The sequence below is a fragment of the Phoca vitulina genome, unplaced genomic scaffold, assembly GCF_004348235.1.
Source record: "Phoca vitulina isolate PV1807 unplaced genomic scaffold, GSC_HSeal_1.0 scaffold40, whole genome shotgun sequence".
NCBI classification, from domain to species: domain Eukaryota; kingdom Metazoa; phylum Chordata; class Mammalia; order Carnivora; family Phocidae; genus Phoca; species Phoca vitulina.
In genome coordinates this window covers 3,629,906-3,651,141 of record NW_022589743.1, presented here as the reverse complement: position 1 = coordinate 3,651,141, position 21,236 = coordinate 3,629,906, and the positions used below count along the sequence as shown (strand labels likewise).

At 44.2% G+C, this 21,236-nt stretch overlaps 1 protein-coding gene across 3 annotated transcripts in view; it reads left to right on the top strand.

The window, feature by feature from the left end:
- Positions 1 to 12,323, top strand: part of ZNF652 (zinc finger protein 652) — a 58,028-nt gene extending 45,705 nt beyond the window's left edge. Inside the window, exons 6-7 of one of the 3 annotated variants that reach the window (XM_032428534.1) lie at positions 7,079 to 7,371; positions 7,524 to 12,323. In XM_032428534.1, the coding sequence (XP_032284425.1) occupies positions 7,079 to 7,371; positions 7,524 to 7,535 (305 nt within the window). In that variant the 3' untranslated portion in view covers positions 7,536 to 12,323. Of the gene's footprint in view, positions 1 to 7,078 lie in introns of all 3 variants that reach the window. The other 2 variants (XM_032428532.1, XM_032428533.1) reach the window with 2 other exon arrangements.
- Positions 12,324 to 21,236: the final 8,913 nt, after the last annotated feature.

Genomic DNA, 21,236 nt, shown 5'->3' with positions numbered 1-21,236 from the left:
CATTATTGGTTTCAGAGGTACAGATCTGTGATTCAACAGTCTTGCACAATTCACAGCGCTCACCATAGCACATACCCTCCCCAGTGTCTATCACCCAGCCACCCCATCCCTCCCACCCCCCCCACTCCAGCAACCCTCAGTTTGTTTCCTGAGATTAAGAATTCCTCATATCAGTGAGGTCATATGATACATGTCTTTCTCTGATTGACTTATTTCGCTCAGCATAACACCCTCCAGTTCCATCCACGTTGTTGCAAATGGCAAGATCTCATTCCTTTTGATGGCTGCATAATATTCCAGTGTGTGTGTGTGTGTGTGTGTGTGTGTGTGTGTGTGTGTGTGTACACACACCACATCTTCTTTATCCATTCATCTGTCGATGGACATCTTGGCTCTTTCCACAGTTTGGCTATTGTGGACATTGCTGCTATAAACATCGGGGTGCACGTACCCCTTCGGATCCCTACATTTGTATCTTTGGGGTAAATACCCAGTAGTGCAATTGCTGGATCATATGGTAGCTCTATTTTCAACTTTTTGAGGAACCTCCATACTGTTTTCCAAAGTGGTAACAGCAATATCATTTTAATGGTTGTATAATATTCCTTCTGGTAAATTTGCTGTAATAATACCCATCATTTATTATGCACATATATGCCGGGCACTATCTTAAGTGCTTTACCTACATTACCTCATATAATCAGTGTAACTTCTACAATAGTCCTATAAAGTAAAGGATGTTGTTTCCATTTTATATAGCCATTTCCCTACTGGACTTAGATGATTTCTGTTTCCAATTTTTCTACTGTTATAAATAATACTGTGATAAACAGCTTTGTGGTTAACACATCCATGATTATTCACTTAGGATAAATTCCTGGAAATGGGATTATTAGGGCAAAGAGATGTGCACATTTTTAAGATTTGGTGGTATGTATTGCAAAATAGCCATCCACATACACTCTTACTAGCTGTGCATGAAAATACCCATCTTCCCAACCCTTTCCAATGCTAAATAAAACCCTTGCTGATTTGATAGGTGGAAAATGGTTTCTTATTGTATTAATTTGCATTTAATTCATTGCTAAGTGAGATTGGACATTTTTTCATGCGCTTATTGAGTGTCAGTATATTTTCCTTCCTGAATTGCTTGTGTCTTTTTTGTATTCATCTTGCCATTGCAGTGTTTGACTTTTTTTTATTGTTTCTAATACTTCTTTATATATATTTACATACCCTGGACCTCGTTTCACGCCAATATTAAAGTACTTTCCCCTGGTTTGTCATCTGCCTTTTAATATTGCTTGTAATAGGGTGCCTGGGTGGCTCAGTTGGTTGAGCAACTGCCTTCGGCTCAGGTCATGATCCTGGAGTCCCTGGATCGAGTCCCGCATCGGGCTCCCTGCTTGGCGGGGAGTCTGCTTCATCCTCTGACCCTCCCCCCTCTCATGTGCTCTCTCTCTCTCATTCTCTCTCTCTCAAATAAATAAATAAAATCTTGGGACGCCTGGGTGGCTCAGTCGGTTAAGCGTCTGCCTTCGGCTCAGGTCGTGATGCCAGGATCCTGGGATCGAGTCCTGCATCGGGCTCCTTGCTCAGCGGGGAGCCTGCTTCTCCCTCTGCCTGCTGCTTGCCCTACTTGTGCTCGCTCTCTCGCTCTCACTCTGACAAATAAATAAAATCTTAATAAATAAATAAATAAATAAATAAAATCTTAAAAAAAAAAATATTGCTCGTAATACTCAAATTGGGAAAGTGGCCGGCTGGTGGGGTTGGACACGCCTGGCTCTGCATTCTCTACAGCCTCCGCGGGTCTCTGGTTCCTTGGTGTTAAATAAGGATGACAGAAGCACCTGGGAGAATACAAGGAGCGGGCTTAGCATTGAAGAAAAGAGATAGCTCTTTTGAGGCTGGAAGTAACCACATTTAGAGTATGTTTTGTTGGGGATTACGGCCATTGCAGAAACTGCCACTGATAGGGCTGTTTCTTTGCAGTTAAAGAGAAGTGAGGCAGACCCTGTCCAGGGAGGCTGCCCAGCCCTGAGGCAGGGTTTCCTAGGACGGTGTGGATGTGGGGTGAGTTCAACATAGAATGATTGCTGATTCTCCTTGTACCAGGTACAGCGCTAAGTGCCTGGCAACACAAGGATGAATTCAGACCTGGTTTTTGTCCTCAAGGAGCTTACACTTCAGGGACAGAGATGGTGGTGGTAATAATAGTAATCATAATCATAGAAGCACTACAATGTACTGAGTGTCTGCTATGTGCCTGATACTGTTCTGAGTGCTTTCCTTGTATTTTCAACTGCTCACAATTGCATAATAATTGTATTATTATGATCTTCATTTATCAAACGAGGAAACTCAGGCTCAGAGATCAAATAACTTGTCCAAGGCAGCCTGACTCCAGAACCACATATTTTAATGATTCTGATATAATTTAATGTAGCAAGTCATAAAATGGAGGGATATACAGGACATCATGAGGGCAAAAAGCACCATTCCAGAGTCTGTTCTCAGCATCCAGAATGAGGCAGTGCACTCAAGCAGATCAGGATCAGAGGGATTGTGTTAAATCGTCTTAATGACATATTGCTGGTTTGTTGATTTACAGTGAAAAAGCTGAGTGGCAGATGGTTCAGAACTCTTATTTCTTTGGTCAGCATGTTCTTTGCCTAAGTAAAAATGTATGTTAGAAGCTAAATTATCATCAGAAAATTGATAGGGACAGGGCATTACAGCAGAGGAAGATACTTGAGTGATCATAATGGTGAGTACCATACATCCTCAAATCCAAGAAGCCATCCCTTGTAAGACAAACTTAATTTGTACACTGCTGAGAAAAGGCTGCAAATAAAAATGGCATGCCATCAAGTGTAAGATATATGTCCATCTCAGAGATGTCAGTATGCCAGGGAATGCATGTCTTAGAATAAACAAATTTTGATTTATAAACATTAACTAAGAACCTACTAAATTGGGCTATTGTAGTGAACTGGACTAAAACAACCCTAGGTTCACAGGGCTCACAGTCAGGCTGGGTAGACACGCAAGGTTCGCTGAAGAGCACAGAGCAAGTACATGGAACTAAATGAAGTTGGCTGGAGTTTGGTGGATGGGGGCGGCTGGGCAGGAAGTCTGATGAGACATGATACCAGAGAGCAGTAAGCAGGTGCCAGGTCACCAAAAAACCCATAAGCCATGAAAAAAGTTTGGACTTTATTCTAAGGACAGTGGGAATTTCTTGAATGGTTTTGAGCAGATTGTGACACGAGTCTGAAAGTTCACCCTGCCTACGGGGTAGAGAATGGGCGGGGAGGTGGGGAGCAATAAAAGAGAAGGCAACACCAGTCAGGTGGATGTCACAGTAACCTAGGGGAATGGGGTGATGATTATGGACTGCGGTGATGGCAGTGGGTGAAATGAAAGTGATACACAAGATAGGGTCAGCTGAACAGGGGGACTGATTGGATAAAAGTGGTGCAGGAGGGAAGAACCAAAGGATAGTCCCAGATTTGGCTCTTGAATGCCATTTGTCAAGACAGAGAATGGTAGAGGGAGGAGCAGGTTTGCTAAGTAGGATAATGAATTTAACGTTGCACTTGTTAGTTGTGAGACCTCTACAGGACGTTCATGTGGAAATACCCAGTAGGCAGTTTGCAAAATGGGTTTAAAGCTGAAGACTTTAGAGAGATTTCAGCTGCATATATGGATATGTAGATTTCTGATCGCTACTCAAGGATATTCATACTAAGTAGACTGGAAGCCAGATCGCTTGTCCCTTTGAACAGTGCAAAAAACAGCTAAGTAGCCAGCCAAATTCTTGTTCTTTTCTATCTTCCTGTAAACGCTCTGCCTTCATGTGTAATGTTCTTTGTTCAGACTCATTACAGTACTGCTTCTTACAATCAGCTTAGCTTTATATGTAGCAGCTAGGTCATGTCCTTAGGTGTGTTGATGTTGATATCGATACTTTTCTAGGTACCTCGATGGACTTAGCTTTAATGTATCTTCCAGCCACCCAGTTACCAGCGCTTCCTTAAAGTGGGACGTTGTGCAGGTGGTTGATTGCAAATGTTACGTTTTTATTTTTCCTTACTTCAGCCTCATTACAATCTTGAGGTCTCACGGAGACCTTAACATCACTCATTATTAGTACAATTAGGAGATGGGGCCTGATGAGTAGTGAGAGTTAGAGGTAAGTGGGATTGTAGGCTTACTTCTGGAACAACAAATGTGGAAAATTGGGTAGGACTTTAAGAAATGAATAAAAGATTACTAAGCAATAAAAAGGATAAATATTTACTTGACAGAGAGAGACAGCGAGAGAGGGAACACAAGCAGGGGGAGTGGGAGAGGGAGAAGCAGGCTTCCCGCTGAGCAGGGAGCCCGATGCGGGGCTTGATCCCAGGACCCTGGGATCATGACCTGAGCCGAAGGCAGACGCTTCACGACTGAGCCACCCAGGTGCCCCAAAAAGGACCCATTTTTAATTTGAACCCATGGATTTGTGATAGGCGGGTTCTAATAGTTTTTGGCCTTTCTGTGGCCAATCATTATAGCCTACAAGACTACAAACAGGCGATGGATAGAGAGATCCCGGATTTGATCCAGGTCGGAACACACAACAGAAAGTTAATGTCCATATATTTCAGTAAGCTTACAATGAATCCTGTTTGTGGATGTAGGGTCTAGTGTGCCTAAGAAGTGATTAGTGAATCAAGTGAGAGTGTTTGCTCCAATTAGACTAATAATTCAGAGAGTGAGTCCTTTGGCTCTGTTTCCATATAGCTGTTGGGAGTAAAGAATACTAACTCTGGAGAGCCCAGGGGGGTTTGAGAGGTTGTCAAACAGGTGTGCTTTTAAAATATTATATTATACAAGTAAATTGTGTTTATTTGAGAGAAACAGAAAGTGCATGTAGGCATAAAAAATAAAACATCACTCATCATCCCATTACCTAGAGAGAATCACTGACATTTGTTGTAGTTCTTTTCATGTTTTTTCTATACCTGTTTTTAACTAAAAGTGGATAATACCATGTGTGCATTTTCATAACTTGCTCATTTTACTTAATAGACTAGAAGCTTCATAGATTATGGATTTTCATGTTAGTAATTCGATTTCTATACTTTCGTTATACTGTTTTTAATGACGCTGTTCATCAGATGGGTATGCCATCTTGAGATTTGAAGTTTTTAAGGTAATTGGAGGAAATGGATTAAAAAGATGGAAAACAAGGTGGGCTCTGAAGTTATCTAAAAAGTTGAATACAGGGGCCCTGGGTGGCTCAGTCGTTGAGCGTCTGCCTTCGGCTCAGGTCATGGTCCCAGGGTGCTGGGATCGAGCCCCGCGTCGGGTTCCCTGCTCCGTGGGAAGCCTGCTTCTCCCTCTCCCACTCCCCCTGCTTGTGTTCCCTCTGTCGCTGTGTCTCTCTCTGTCAAATAAATAAATAAAATCTTTAAAAAATAATAAAATAAAAAGTTGAATACAAGACTGATCCCTCCTGACTGCACAGTCTAGTCTCTTGAGGAAGCGAGGAAAATTCTGGCTTTCAGAGAAGGAGGGCAACGGGGGCTGTCAGTTTCCAAGGACAGAAGAAATAAGGACTATGATATGGGTGAAGAGGTGTTCTCTGCTCGTGTACGAAGGGGTCCAGAGTGGAGAACAGGAGGGATGTTATTTTCCCTCGTTGTGCGGGGATGCACAAAGCATCAAGGTGTGCAGTGCCGTGTTTTATGTGTCAAAGCACGCTCTGGGGGGAACCAGACTGCAGTTTGAACTCCTGGCTCTCCTCTAGCTGTAGAACTGTGGGCAAGTTCCTTAATTTCCCCACATCAGTAATGTAGAGATGATCACAGCTGCCTCATACGGGCTGTCGCTGTGAGGATCACCAGAATTCATAGATGGAAAGCGGTTAGAACGGTACCAGGCACACAGGAAGCCTCCATACACCATAGCTGTTATCTCTGCAGAGTAGAGCAAGGATGCCGTCAGAACCAAAGGGAGCCGTACCTGAGGCGAGAACAGCCCCTTGCAGCAGGAGTTACGGTAAAGGTACGAGCTGTACCCTGAGAGCTGACGAAGGAATTCATCAGTACAAGCATATGGCCACAGAAACACGTGTACACAGGTGCTCACCCTGGCATTCCGTATGAAGTGGCGAACGGACATACATGTTCAAAAGCCATCTTGTTTCCCGCCGTGGCCCAGGTAGAAAAGCAGCAGACAGCATGGAACCGTGTCGTTGTGCAAAGAAAAGTTAGGAACCCTAAAAATGAAGCCCTTATTTCCTCCCTCGGTGCCTTTAGAATTACGGAATTTGGTTTCCTTTTTGACTCATCGGCCCCATGCTTCTCAGCCAGGGCCAGGAGTCCCCTCCCAACCCTCCCCACACCCATGGACATTTGGGAGTGGTGTAGGGACAGTTTGGGTTGTCAGAATCTCTTGGGGGCAGCTAGTAGGCTGGCACTAGGAGCGCCACGTGCTCTTCAGATGTGCCAGGTACTCCCACAGAATGAAGAAACTGTCTGCAGAAATGCCCGCAGCTCTCCCACTGGGAGTCTCTGCAGCGTGGGAGTCCTGGCGGCCGGTGAGCCATCCAGCATTTTCCAAGTCCCAACACCAAAAAGTATGCCACACGCTAATTACGTGCGGGTAGACACCAAGAGGCTTCTTTGCTCTACGGGACATTTCTAGCAGTCTTTCTTTTGTCTGGAATTCAGAAATGGCTAACAGACGAACTTTGCCTAAACTTAAGAGGCAGAGATATGGCCGCGGTCTTAGCCGCCTTGAGCACAGGGAACTGACTAGAACGGTTCTTCACGTAGGATGTGAAGGATCACTACTGTAGATGCCTTTTTTTTTTTTTTTTTAATCATGCCCAGATGGTAGGTTGTATGTAAGTTTTACTCCTATCTGCTCTTACTTGTTAATTCCCAACTTTGGGAGACTCTTTGAATATGACATGCTGTAAGGGAGAGGAGTGCTAATCTCCTGGTTAAATATGAGGAATAGCGTGAGCATGTAATTACCGCCTAGTATGTTAATCATTTTTTTGTGTCTGTGTTCATCTCAGGAGAGAAACCCTTTATCTGTGAAATCTGTGGCAAAAGCTTCACCAGCCGCCCCAACATGAAGAGGCACCGCAGAACTCACACAGGCGAGAAGCCCTATCCGTGTGACGTGTGTGGCCAGCGGTTCCGCTTCTCCAACATGCTTAAGGCCCACAAGGAGAAGTGCTTTCGGGTGACCAGCCCCGTGAATGTGCCGCCTGCTGTCCAGATCCCACTCACAACTTCCCCGGCCACCCCAGTTCCTTCTGTGGTGAACACACCCACGACCCCCACCCCTCCGATCAGTATGAATCCTGTGAGCACTCTTCCCCCCCGGCCCATCCCCCACCCCTTCTCACACCTCCACATCCACCCACACCCTCACCACCCCCACCACCTCCCCATCCCTCCGGTCCCTCACCTCCCCCCACCTCCAGCTCTCTTTAAGAGCGAGCCTTTAAATCATAGAGGCCCGGGTGAGGACAACTTTCTGCGGCACCTGGCCGAGAAGAACAGTTCAGCACAGCATCATTAACATCCATCTCCTTAAGTGTGTTCTCCACGAGTTGTGTGCCCGTGTGAGTTTGCAGAGAGGGAGTTGGTGAGCATTTCTGTAGCTGTCAGACTCTCCTCAGCCTCCACAAGAGCTTTGTCATTGTCTTGGTGAATCAACACATCCAAGGGAATGAACGCGAAGACCATCTTGAGCTCATGGAGGGAACTGTCATCTAAACCAGGGGAACCACCGAACTAAAGCCCAATTTGCTTGCATTTTCTGGTGACTTTTATAAATTTCAAATACTCAGACTTGTGGAATTTTATAATTTCATATCAGCTGATGAGGTATGCTTGCTTTTATATCCCGGACTTCTCCTCAAAGAGGGGACAGGCCTGGTTTCCTTTGTACTAATCGGGAAGGCTGTGAGATTAATCCAGAGCATTAATTGTATCACTGTGTATCGTAACAAATTCTTTTCAGCTTTTGGTGCTGGCTTCAGAATGGAGCCGGCAGTGTTTCCCAGTATATCCAGCATTATAGAGAAAGACGGGAAGTTTCTTCTTTGTGTAGCTCTCCTAACGCACTCTTTATTTTACTACAGAAATTATTTTAGAGTTTTTGTATGGACTTCTTTAGTGGTCTGTTTCTAAAATGAAATGTATTTCAATAAGCGGTGTAATTTTTTCAGTGTAGCTGGGCCTATGTTGTAAAATAGAAAAAAAAATTTTTATAATCATCAAAATGTGATTCTTAAAGATGCATATAACTTCTATAGTTCAAAGTTATTCTTACATCCGTACAACTCAAAGGTGCTTCAGAGACTAGCTGTATCTGAGAGGGTCTCCAGACACCAGGTTACTGCACGGTGAGGTTTTGCTTTCAGAACTTGGCGTAAGTCCTTGCTAGTTTTTCAAATCTCTGCATCACACTCAAGTGTCAGTGTGTTAGGCTTGTTGACACGCTCCTGTCCTCCGCGTTTCACTTGGTGGGGTCACCGCGTTGAATGGAACGATTGGCAAGGAGTTGGATCTTTCCCAGGGAAGTCACCTAAAGCTTGCGGGTTTTAAAACTCTGAGTCAAGCTGTTCACTGTCAGGAGGAGGAAGCGGGGTGGGGGGGGTTTGTCCTTAGTCATGGCTGTTTCTCACTGTCCCCAGAGCTTGCCCGTGTTCCACCTGTGGCGACGACAAATGGAAGTCTTATGATACACTGCTCGTTTTGAGGTTGCTGTGTTTTTCTAGAATTGTTGTGACAAGATAAAATAGTACACTAAAATCACAAACGTGATGTTGCTGACAGTAGCTGAGAAGTTGGCATGAGAACAAATTGACTGTGAGTTTTCAAATGTCTCTTCATCCATGGATATATCCACAACTTTGAGCTATTCTATCACAGTTTAAATTGTAGCAAGGGAAAGAAAACTACATTTTGCTGCCCAGTTCTCTGCAGGTAATTATGTGACACAGTGTTGACAGGTGGTGAGAGCAGCGTCTCTAACACCTTTAAGACAGGTTACTTTTCCAGGTTTGGGAAGCTTCGAAAGAGCACGATCAATCAGGAGCTTATATAGGAAAGGCTGAAGAGAAGGGCTAACCTATTGCTCGTATTTAACTGATCAGATTTCTCCAGACTCAGTATAGCTAAAAATTGTGGTGTTTTTTTTTTTTCATCTCAGAGAACTGAGTTCCAAAGCTAGGTCTGCTTTCTTTCTCTCTCTCCCTCTGTGTTTTAATCTGGATATTTCTTCATTTTTCTTTCCTCAGGCTCTTAGATCATTGCCTAAATCAGAACCCTGGCTTTTATTTATTTTTAATTTTTGATATTAAATGTGCAGATATGCTTCAAGCACTTTTCTGGCTGATTAGCTCTGTGGTAGGAAAAAATGGAACTCTCAAGTGAGGTCAAGTCCCTGTTTTGTAAATATCACGTTCTCTACTAGCTTTTTGGTTTAAAATTTCCACACTTTTTCCTTTTGATTATTGCCTTTCCTCTTCTATGATGAGCATAGGAAAATTTTGGAATGAGGCAGAAAAGTAGCCCAAGACCTACTTTTCTTCCTGTTTGTGGATGTAATTTCTAAAGAATGTTATTTTAAATCTTTGTATACAGTTTTTGGACACCCGGGTACCCAAACCGATAAGGAAAGTTAATTTGTTTGTGACCATTATTTCTTTAGTGGCTGCCTCCTCTTACTCCACAATCTCCTTCCCATTCCATGAAAAGTTTGTGGGTGGATCTACACCATCATGTAGACGTATCATTACTTAATGGCCAAGCCTATAATATTAAGATGGTTTTTTTAAAGATGTAAATTGCAACTTAATTAATTGGTTATAGTACCTTATTTTATTCTACATAAATTTACCATATTGGGCAGCAATTCTGAATTCCAGACTTGAGACCATTAAATCAACCATTTTATGAAGTGTACTATAATTATACACTGGAAAATTCAGGTAGTCATATTTGATTTTTTCATCCAAGTGAATATAGCCATAAGAAAATGCCTACTACATAGGAAAACCAGTATTAAGCAAATAATCACCACCACCCTTAACAGAAGCAAAAAAAGGATTTTTTTTTTTTTAAATCAGCATTGTCACATAATACATTTCACAGTGAAATGTATTGTGGAACAATCTGGAAACCTCTAATTTTTTTTTTCCCTAGATAAGTATTACCTTCCCTGACTTGGGATTTGTGGTCTTCAGGAACACTGCTCAGAACATAATGACTCCTCATCAGTGTCATATCACATATAAATAATGAAATGCATTAAGAATATTTGCAACATTCATGCTTCTGAATACAAGAACTGCAGGATTAAGCCTTAAACATATATGTGCTTCAGGTTTAATGTGCTTAAGACTCGAACTCAGGGTTGGAAATTTGATTGGGGTCCTTCACTAGGATGAAAGTTGCATTCTGTGGTGTGTTCCCTCTGACAGAGAGCACAGCTCCCTGTGACTTCAGAACTTCATGCCTGCTTGCTATCTGTTTATGAAAAAAAGAACCATGGAGGAGTTTGAGTTCTCAGCCCTTATCTGTCCTTCGTCTTTTAAAGACAACAAAGGCCACATTTCAGCGTTATATAGATATACAATTGAGGCTTTTTCTCATTACTTAATTTTACTGTCCTCAAAGGCTTGTATCGTTGGTAGGGTTAAGGCTTACTCGAGGAAAATCCCCCAAGGACTTTCTTGAGCTGACATTGCTTTTTTTTTTTTTCTTTTTCTATGCTTTTCTCGTAGATTTATCATTCAAATATGAACTCTTCCTTAGCCTTAACGAAAGGCTGCTTGCTGCTTTCTCAAATTGAGTCAGGTAGGCTCATACTGAGTTAGATTTTTTAATTTGAATGAAGAAAATAAGATGAAAAGTTTAAAGGCACGTGGCTTCATTTCCGTGTATATTTGTGATTTGATTCTTATTTTTTAGCAAGCCGGGAGTCTCCACATAAGACTTTATGGAAGTTCAAAGAAATCTTTTGCAAGTCAGTTATGTATACTTTCACAGTCTACCATTTACATGAATTGTTCTAAATTGATGACTGAGCATGACATTACCGTGGTTGTACCATCTTTTTAAAAACTACCTTTGTTTGGAAGTACCTTTTCATTGTGGTTAGAGGCTCCCTATAATTTGATTGTCCCTAGGATACTAACTGAAGCCAAAATACGCTAAAGAAACGCTCGTCGACTGAATTTTCTAGTTCTTGAAATTGTTTTCAGTTCTTCTGTTTGTCGAATGGATATGTGTGTTTTATTTTTATGTCACTGGAAGTTTTAAATTTTGAGAAGATCAGGCAGAAATAGAAATCCATTGCCGATGGTATTTATTTTCCCCATCTTGCAGATTTCAGTCAGTGAAACAGAATGGTAGGTAGGGTTTTATTGTAAAAAGAAGAGGAAGAAGAAGGAAGAAAACAGAAATTAGGGGAAACCGTTCTGTTTGAGCTACTGTCTAGAAGAGACAACTTGTATGACGTTGCCGATCCACGTGACCAACATTTTGGTGCTGTTCTAGACGGTACGGGAAGTATTTTAATGAAAAGGGGGATAAGTTACATTCAAGAATTTTATCAACTATTCTAGCGCGACAAAAACCGGCTCGCTTGGAATTCTTCAGACGATAACATTGAGCCAACAAATACCGGGTTTTAATTTCTCTTTGCCTAAACCGAGATAGGAAATTTCCCAAGAGATCATTTCTTTTCAGGAATGAAAGGTCATTAGCCACGAGAGACAGTGGCGTTTTTATGCAATAAGAACAACTGAACTACCCTGCTCCTGTCATCTGTAGCATTTTTACTAAATAATGATGGCCTTCCAGCCCTGGACGCTACCTCGACAAAGCAAACCAGAGATCCTCTCCACACTTTCTATGGAAGCCATACAAGTTGCCATCAATATGTCCACTTTCATAGTTCTATACTTTTATACTCTCTAGACTTTTTATAGACTCTATGATCAGATCTTTTTGTCTTAGAGGATAGGTTTTGCAAGATTCAAAGGAAAAGCAAACTCCTTGGTTGTCCCAACTTTGAAGCCTTAGCTTCAGTAAATTTGTTTAAAGGACCAGATAATGTACCATTTAATCCAATTCTTGATTTAAGTCACAGCTATTTTGCAGAGTGGCATATCCAGAAAACAGACTTCTCTTTCTTATTCCCTAAGTAGAAGCTATATTTGTTGTAAGAAACTACTTATAAAGTGGATTTCTACTACCTTGTTGCTCTATGTATTCCTCGATAATACATGTATTGTCACAACGTTCCTGGAGTTGTGTTTATTTCCTTGTGACAGATACGTGAGTCCACACTTCCCCCTGATCCCCCCCCCAGACCCCCTCCCCCGCCCCGTTAGCTCACTGCAGCTCAGTCTTTCACTCTGTTCTTGAGTGCCTTCAAAAAGCCAGCATCCTGGAACATTCTTTCCCTGGTCTGAATCCTACCTCTGATTATTTCATTCTCCTGAGTGTTGGAAGTCACCCTTATTCCCGTTGGTTTGGCTCTACAAACTAGGCCCTTAGATGCGAATTCTGGACCTATTCCTGTTCTGTTTACCCATGTCACTTTCAGATTATATTTTATGCTTTTGCTTCGATCTTATTTCTTGACCTATTCCATCGCTAATGATGAAAGATTTTATCTTTACTCCTTGTTTTTTCTTTCACCAGAAATGAGATGTTCCTTTAAAATTAAAGGTCACTGAGCACCTCTTTGGAACATCTCCTGGTGGGTCTCCCTGAATGCCTCCCCTTTCTGATGAAGGGATCCCGAATACTGCTGTTGCTGGCCCTGCTCCTGCATGCCCTCTCTCTTCCAGAAACATTCTGGAAGATTGTACCCATAATTCTAGTTGAGTCAGATGAATTTGAAATCGCTCTCTGGGTTAATCAGAAGTCCTTTATTGGTTGTTGATCTGCCTCTCTCATCCGCCTGTCCCTCAGAGACTTCCAGTTACCTTCTTTTCTACTTGTTCTCATCTCATTAATTTTTAGAGTGTGATTGATACATGATATATGAAGGATGTAATAAAAAGGGGGTTGCAGTGTGTGTTCTCCATGTGATAGGAGCACCTTCTTGATAAACCATTGTAGCAATCGGCTAATCTTTCACAGTCAGAACTGACGTGTGTGTGTGTTGTTGTGCGGGTCCCTTGCTCCTGTTCGGATCTCCTCCAAAACTGAAAACAAATAGAACTCTTTAAAATGAGGAAATTGGGTTGCATTTTCTTTTCTTTAAGTGAATGAAAGCTATTAAGTTGAGTATTTTGGTCTTAGTCAAAAATTTTTCCTTTCTGACCCAAAATGCCATGTCCCTTCTTCTTAAAGTTAATAATACTAATACTCAGGTTTTCGAGACTAATAACCACACAAAGTGGGGGTCTATGAAGGCAGCTGTTAATAAATTCCTAACCCTTTTTGCCTGGTGACAATATGTTAACTGGTAAGACAGTGCAAAATTGGGACAATTGGTTATGTTTGGTAAGGAATGAATTCAAGACATCTGAAGGCCTCCCCGGCTATTTGGAATTGAAAGACCAGTTTCCAGAATGCAAAAAAGTGGACTACAGAAATAGGTAACAAGAGTTTCATGTTTTAAATCCTTTCCACCTTAATTTGCCTTGATGGTCCCCGTTATTGACCTAGAAGTTTGCCTCTTTTCTTGTAACTGGCTACCTAAAGTAACCACTTTGAAACATGTGGCTTCTCTCTGAAGTCAGAAGCAGTACAACAGGTTGGGGAGAGGCATGGCGGCCTCACACTTGGAGGAGCCACACCCCTGAGACAGACTGTTCTTGTTCCATGTCTTCTAGGATAGGGCACGCTTGGCGTAAGTATCAAAGGGCCCTGAGAAGTGTCTCCTCCACATTCTAGTTCCAGGTTCCTTTCACACTGTTCGAGCTTCTCCGGTGAGATCAGGGATGATACAGATTACTTGAAAACAATTTTGGGGACACGTAGGAAATGGGAATGGGGCAAGAAGGGGCAGAAGCTGAATTTTGCTTCACTTCAGAAGGAAATGTAATACTTGCATTTGCTGGTTTTGATCAGCCAGAGAGCCTCTCTCTGACTCGGATGTGCCAAAGAATCAAGTTGTTTCTGAATATCCAGCTCCCCTGAGCGAACCCAGCTTCCTCCCGGCCTGTCTTTCACAGGTGAATAGGGTCCGTGTGGTCAGAAGGGCAGAGACAGAGACGTCGCATCGCATCCTGCAGAGGACTCCAGGCTGCGTTTAATTGCATTTGAAAGTTGGTGGGAAATATTTTATTCTTTTAGAATCTCTAACACTCCTGGAAATATCCTTTTCTGTGCTTGATGATGCAACTCATTAGGTTTTTCCAAAAGGGAAAAAGAAAGAGACTGTGTGGCATGGTTTAGGTGTTTACTTCTAAAGTTGTATCCCAGAGGATAGATCTGCAGCTTCTGAAAGTCAGATGAATTCCTCTCAATCTTCCATCAGTTTCAGTACGCATTTTATTCATTTCTTGCCAAGGGCTGTGTGATTCTCTTCCATCCGCAGTACTGGCTGTGTCCACAAGAGAGCAACGAAGTCCTTTAGCTTCTTTATTCTCAAACTTTGGAAGATCCCGCTTTTAAGTCTCCTAACAGAATATCCTCTCTTGGCTCCGTGCTTGTTTATAGATCTTTGTTTTTAAGACATGTTCCCTTATTGCTAAGTCCAGTAGTTGCTCAGCCTTCAGGATGCAAAGATTAATGAGTGGGTCACAGGTCCTCATGGGTCAGGCATCTTAATTAGCCGCTTTAAACAACAGTGCCCCAAGATGGAAAGCTTAGGATCCTCCCTTGGGGGCTCGGTTGTGCAGAGCAGGAAGGCAGCCCCGCTTGCTTCTTTCTCACACACCCCACCAGCAGCACAGGATGATCACGTCTCGGAGAGGGACAAGCAGCGGGCCTGGCTCTGGAGTAGGAAAGAGGAAATGCTTCTCCCCTCTGCTGCAGGGCAGGTCTGGTATGCCTGGGAGCAAGTCCTCGGGGGGTCAGACCCTGCATCCTGACCCTGGGGAGGTCCCCAGCAGCAGCCGCTTCTCCAGGTTGGAATTCGGTCTGTGTTCCCTCTCTGTCCGGGACTTGTCCTGCAGCTCCTGACCCTCGTCAGGGCTCTGACCTCGAGTTTGTTGTACTCACTGCAACATCTTCCTCACAGTGAGCTGGTTGGTCATAACTGAGGGCAAACGATCATCACTGTTTACACCAGAGAGGCAGGAGTGGCCTTCTTACCGGATCTCTGCCTGGCTCCTTCCCCCGCCACCCCAGCCCCGGCCAAGTCTGACCCACTCCCACACTTGACAAAGCGAAACTGAAGCTGTGATTGGTTGAGGTAACAGGTGGCCAGGTGTAACTTGTTGGTTTTTATTTTTGTTTTCCCCAACAATACTGCAATCACTTGCACTTTTCCTCATTTCTTAAAGAAAATCCAGTTTGCTTGCCAGGAATTGTTTAGCGTTAGGTTTACAAAGCTTGTTGTTGAATGTTGAACATTTGTCCAAAGGAGTTTGACAAAACAGAAGCTGCTTGGTCCCTGTTCCGCCTGCTAGGTCCCAAGGATTCAGGCCATGCGGCTGGGGTACTTGTGTCAAGTCCAGAAGGGGGCAGTGTCCCTCTCCTACCTCTGCGAAGACGCAATTGAAGGTCAAGTTGGACTCGTGTGGGGCAGGTACCTCTCTTGCTGCAAAGAAGTGTAGAGGAGTCTTTCAGTTGGGGAGGTGACAGGTAGGTAAGACAGGATCTCTTCAGATGGGGAAGATACTGGGGAGAGGAGAGCTCATGGCCCCAGGGATGGCCCCAGGGAGCTGTGGCGAGGCAGAACCAAGCTCCCCCCTGCATCTCCCAGCTAGCCTAGCTTCCCTGAGTCATCTCTTTTCCAGCATCCTGTCAGATCCCTCAACGTACTGATTTCCCCCCTTGTGTTAACTATACCAATATTATTTTTTTAGCAATTGAAATGCACTTTTTTATTTCAACTCAATCATGATTTTAAGTATAAAAAATTTATAGACTTTTAAAACTACTTTTTTTGTGTATTTTTAACCACTCGATGTAGCATTGTCTATTTTATTCTTGTGAGACTCTGGTACAAGGCGTGCCACTTCATGATATTTCCGACATGCTGGGCCTTTGGATGTGTACGGTAACAAACTTAATGCTAATGTTCAAAGTAAAAAGAAAAAAAAAAAAGTAGCCATATTTGTTGTGTGTCTTTCTTAACTTTCTTTCTTCTTCACCCTCTTGTCAGCAACATTTTGAGGTGTCCTTGCTCAGTGAATTGTCCTTGTTTTCTGTGAGATGAACAGTACTGATCTGCTGTCATCTGTGGCCTTTAGTCGTGCCCAGCTCACAAACCCAATGGCCTCCTTCTGAAGGATGACACGTTTTCAGGGCTGCTGGCCCGAGTTAACGTGATGAGTTCTCGTCTGCCGGGGCCGCCTGCCTCAGGATGATGGGTTTCAGGAACGCCCTCCTGGCCACAGCTGAGCGACGATCTGAACATATCCTCGAAAACAGTATTTGAGAAAAGGATCCCGATTGAGATCTGAAGCAGTCTGAAGAACAGGAAGCCCGGATGGAAGCAGCTTACTGGAGTATCTTCAGCAAAAAGCAAGGATCATAAAATACGGCGCTCAGGCCGAGGCTCCTCTTGCTACACCCACCCCCGTTCACCCCCTCACTCGTTTGTGTAGCCCACGAATGTTCTTTGAATGCCTCGTATGTGCTGGGCACTAATCTAGCCACTGGGAATTCACGCGGTGAACAAGACCATGGAGCTTCTGTCCTGAGTGGTAGAGACTCAACAATAAATAATGATCTGATACATTGTGAGGTGGTGAGATGCTGGGTGAGGCTTGCCCTCAGAGCTATGACCGTAGCCAAGTGCAAGATCAACTGTTTTCTGTCACAAGCCTTCCCAGCTCGGGATCCACCCTGTTTTGTTCCGGCTCAGGATTCCAGCGAGGGAGTGAAGGATGTGGGAAAGAAATCTTACTACTCAAGTGCCCTTTAAGTCCTCTTAGAATGGAACAAAACTGTCCAAATCATAGAACTACCACTCTTGCTCTTTGTCATCTTGTAACTCGGACAAGTGAGGTTAACACACTTTTTTTCCACGGGTATAGAGTAGATACCCCCCCCCCCCCCCCGCCTCAATATATACTAAATCAGTGGCTTTCAAACTTTGTGACCCTTGGTAAGAAATGTATCTTCTCATTACTCAGCTAATCCAAGATGCAGATCTATAAGCTTATTTATATAAGTGAATTAAAAATTCAAGGCAAATATCTTTCCTAAGTCCTACCTGTAGTTTGAAGAATCCTGTTCTAAAGCAGTGTATATGTGTATTATTTTATTCCAACAGCAGCCTGAATTCACTTTCATACAGCATCTGTTGTGTCTGGAACATCCAACATCTTTTTTTTTTTAAGATTTTTTTTTTTTTTTTATTTGACAGAGAGAGACAGCTAGAGAGGGAACACAAGCAGGGTGAGTGGGAGAGGGAGAAGCAGGCTTCCCGCCGAGCAGGGAGCCCGATGTGGGGCTCGATCCCAGGACCCTGGGATCATGACCCGAGCCGAAGGCAGACGCTTAACGACTGAGCCACCCAGGCGCCCCTGGAACATCCAACATCTTAAGTCTTATGGGTTTCTATTTCTGACTAGGTCCCAACTCTGAAGCTCCCTACAGATTAGCCCATTGCTCATTCCAGCACCCTGCAGTGGAGACCGTTCAAATCGCAGGCACATTGCAGTCCTGTCTCGTGGGGCCTGTGACTCACTGCCAGTACCAGGGTCACCAGGACCACAGTTGACCCTTGAACAGCATGGGGGCTATGGGTGCTGACCCCCTGTGCAGTCACAAATCCGTGTGTAACTTTGGACTCTCCCCCACCCCCAACCCACCAAACTTAACTATTACTAGCCTTCTGTGGACTGGAAGTCTTACCGATAACAGTCAATTCACACATATTTTAGATACGCATTTTTACTGGATTCTTACAATAAAGTAAGCTAGAGAAAAAATGTTAAGAAAATCATAAGGAAGAGAAAATACATTTACAGTACTGTGCTGTTTCCCCTAAATCCACATGATGAGTGGACCTGCGCAATTCAAACCCATGTGGGTCTAGGGTCAACTGTACTTCATCACGATTCAAAGATGAACTCCCTTTCAAGGCCTCCGTTGTAAATGGAACTAACAATGACCCTGGTTGAGTCTTATGTCCTAGTGTTCCCACCCTGTTATAGTGTGTCCCTGACCTTCCTTCCAGTAAGCTCCCATTTAGTGGTGTGGCCATTCTCCACTCTCCCGAATCTGGGCTTGTGGCTGCTTTGACCAGTAGAATAGCAAAAATGGGGTACCAGTTCTGGAGCCTATGCTTCAAGCTGTCTTGTAGCTTCTGCCTTTATTTTCTTGGAACATGACTGCCCAGTGAGACCAGAAGCCCAGGCTAGACCACTGAATGATGCCTGTGTGGAGAGAGAGGTCCCAGCCGTCCCTGCCAAGGCTCCAGACACGTGGGTGAGGACATCGCAGACCCTTCAGCTTAGCTGACCCTCCAATTGAATGCATGCTTAGGAGCCCAGGTGAGACCAGCAGAATAACTGCCCAGCCAACCCGAAGAATCACCAGAAGTAAATTATTATTGCAGTAAGCCACTAAGATTTGAGGTGGCTTGTTACACAGCAGTGGATAACTTGGAACAGCCCTTGGATTTCGGTCAAGCCGTTACTAAGAGCTTGTAAGTTTGCATAGGTCCTTATGCAAGAAGCTTAACCTTTTCTGGCCATATCTGAATAATGGCTATAGCTCATTTGTTTTGAGGTTCCTGCTCCATTTCCAGTCCATACATATGTCTACTGATGATCTACAAACTGGAAAGGAAGGAGGATTTCCTCACATCCGCAGCTGATTTCCAGAGTTCCCTCTCCAGCCAGGCCTCTGGCCTGCTCTTCTGTGTTCCCAGCCTTATTCCTGAACTTCCTCAGTTAGGGAATGCCTGGCTTTAGAGCCCTGACTGGTACATCTCAGCCTTGGTCCCGGCACTGAAAGCATAGTGACACCCTATTTAGCTTCAACGTCCTACAACGACTTTGATCCTTCCGGAGGTGTTATTGAGGGAGACCCTGTAGTAAAAGAGGAACACGGGCTTGTTCACAGGCAAATCTGGGCCCAATCTTTTCTCTCCCACACAGTAATCTGTGTACCTATAAGCAAGCTGTTTAACCACTCTGAGCCTATTTCCACATCTGCCAACAGGATATTAATAGCAGCTCCGTTAAGGTCATGGTGAGGATTAAATAAAGCAATGCAGGTAAAATGCTCAGCTCAGTGTTTGGCAGGTCGTGCCTGTGACAGGCAGCTCCAAGATGGCCCCAGTGATCCCTACCTCCTGGTGTTCATGCCCTTGTGTGGTCCTCTCCCCTTTGGTTGGGCTGGATTCAGTGACTTGCTTCTATGGAATAGAATATGACCAAAGGGATAGATGTCACTTCCAAGATTAGTTACAGAAAGATTGGGTGTGGCCTCTCTCTTTCCAATCACCAGCTGCTCTGTCATGAAAACACAAGCCGCCTATGGAGGACATGGCCAGGAACAGAAGCTTGCTAGCAACCACGTGAGTGAACTTGGAAGTGGTCTTCTGAGGCCTGCCAACAGCCACATGAGTGAGCTTGGAAGTGGGCTCACCAGCTACAGCCGTCTTGAGGTGACTATAGCTTGATGACCTAATGAGAGACCTGAGCTAGAGATGCTCATCTGAGTTCAGATTCATGACCAACAGAAACTATGTGATGATGAGTTGCTGCTCTTTGCTACTAAGTTTGGGAGTAATATATTAAGCAGCAATAGACAATACAAAGTACAAATATTAGCTCTTAGGAGATACAGAAGACAGTAATTATGGTGGATGCTGTGGGGCACCACCCAGATTCTCCCCCTTTCAGAAACAGTTCAACTCTGGGTCCAACTTGACCCCTGTCCAAGCCTACTTCACTGAAGACTCTCCAGGTTTTGATTCTCAGCACTCAAGTCCCTTCCCAAGGAGCCTGATCTGACAGAGTTGGTGCCAGGATTGATTTGGGGAAGCAGAGTCTAAGCTGGGATTTGGGACCCTCGCCGGGCAGTGGGTGCTGAAGACTCCGTCACTAGTGGTAAGTGGAACGGACATGCTTTCCTGCTGGAGTGGTGCCGTTGGTCGAATTTTCACTCGTGGTGAACTGGGAGAAGGGATGCACTTGGTGTGGGGAGAGGGCAATACCACAGGCTTTTGGGAGGCTGGGGGGAGCACCAATCTAAGGACAGTAGAATCAGAAGGCTGTTGGTGAGTGCTGCTGATGTAGCAGGGAAAGATAATGAATGGCTGAGGTATTTAGTCACCCATGAAAGGCAAATGGGAAAGTCATGGGGCCTTGGCTTGTTTAAATCCACTGCAATGGGGCACCTGGGTGGCTCAGTCGTTAAGCGTCTGCCTTTGGCTCAGGTCATGGTCCCAGGGTCCTGGGATCGAGCCCCGCATCGGGCTCCCTGCTCTGCGGGGAGCCCACTTCTCCTTCTCCCACTCCCCCTGCTTGTGTTCCTGCTCTTGCTGTGTCTCTCCCTGTCAAATAAATAAATAAAATCTTAAAAAATAAATGAATAAATAAAATAAAATACAAGAGGAGAGAAAGAAATTAAGGGGAAAACTTTTAAAAAGGAGCCAGGACGTGATGATCTGGGAAAGGCTCAGCCTACCCAGAACGCAGACGATACTAACATTCAGAAGTGGCCACCCAGCACTGGCGAGGAGCGAAGTTCGGGTATGTGACTCTACAACCTTTTGCTGAAACTTGAGAAGGACCCAAAGGCCAGTCACAGGAGAGCAAGGGTTGCATCAGTGTGCTAGGGCTGCCGCGACGAAGGACTACAAGCTGGGCGGCTTATGTAATGAAAATGTATTGTCTCCGCCACAAAACCAAGATGGAAGTGTCAGCGGGGCTGGTTCCTTCTGAAGCTGAGCATCCGTCCCTTGCCTCTCTTCCAGCTTCTGCTGGGCTGCTGGCGATCTTTGGCCTTCCTTGGCTTGTAGAAGCGTCACCCATGTCTGTCTCCATCTCTACATGGCGCTCCCCAGTGTGTGTATGTCCAACTTTCCCACTTTTATAAGGACACCAGGCATATTGGATTAAG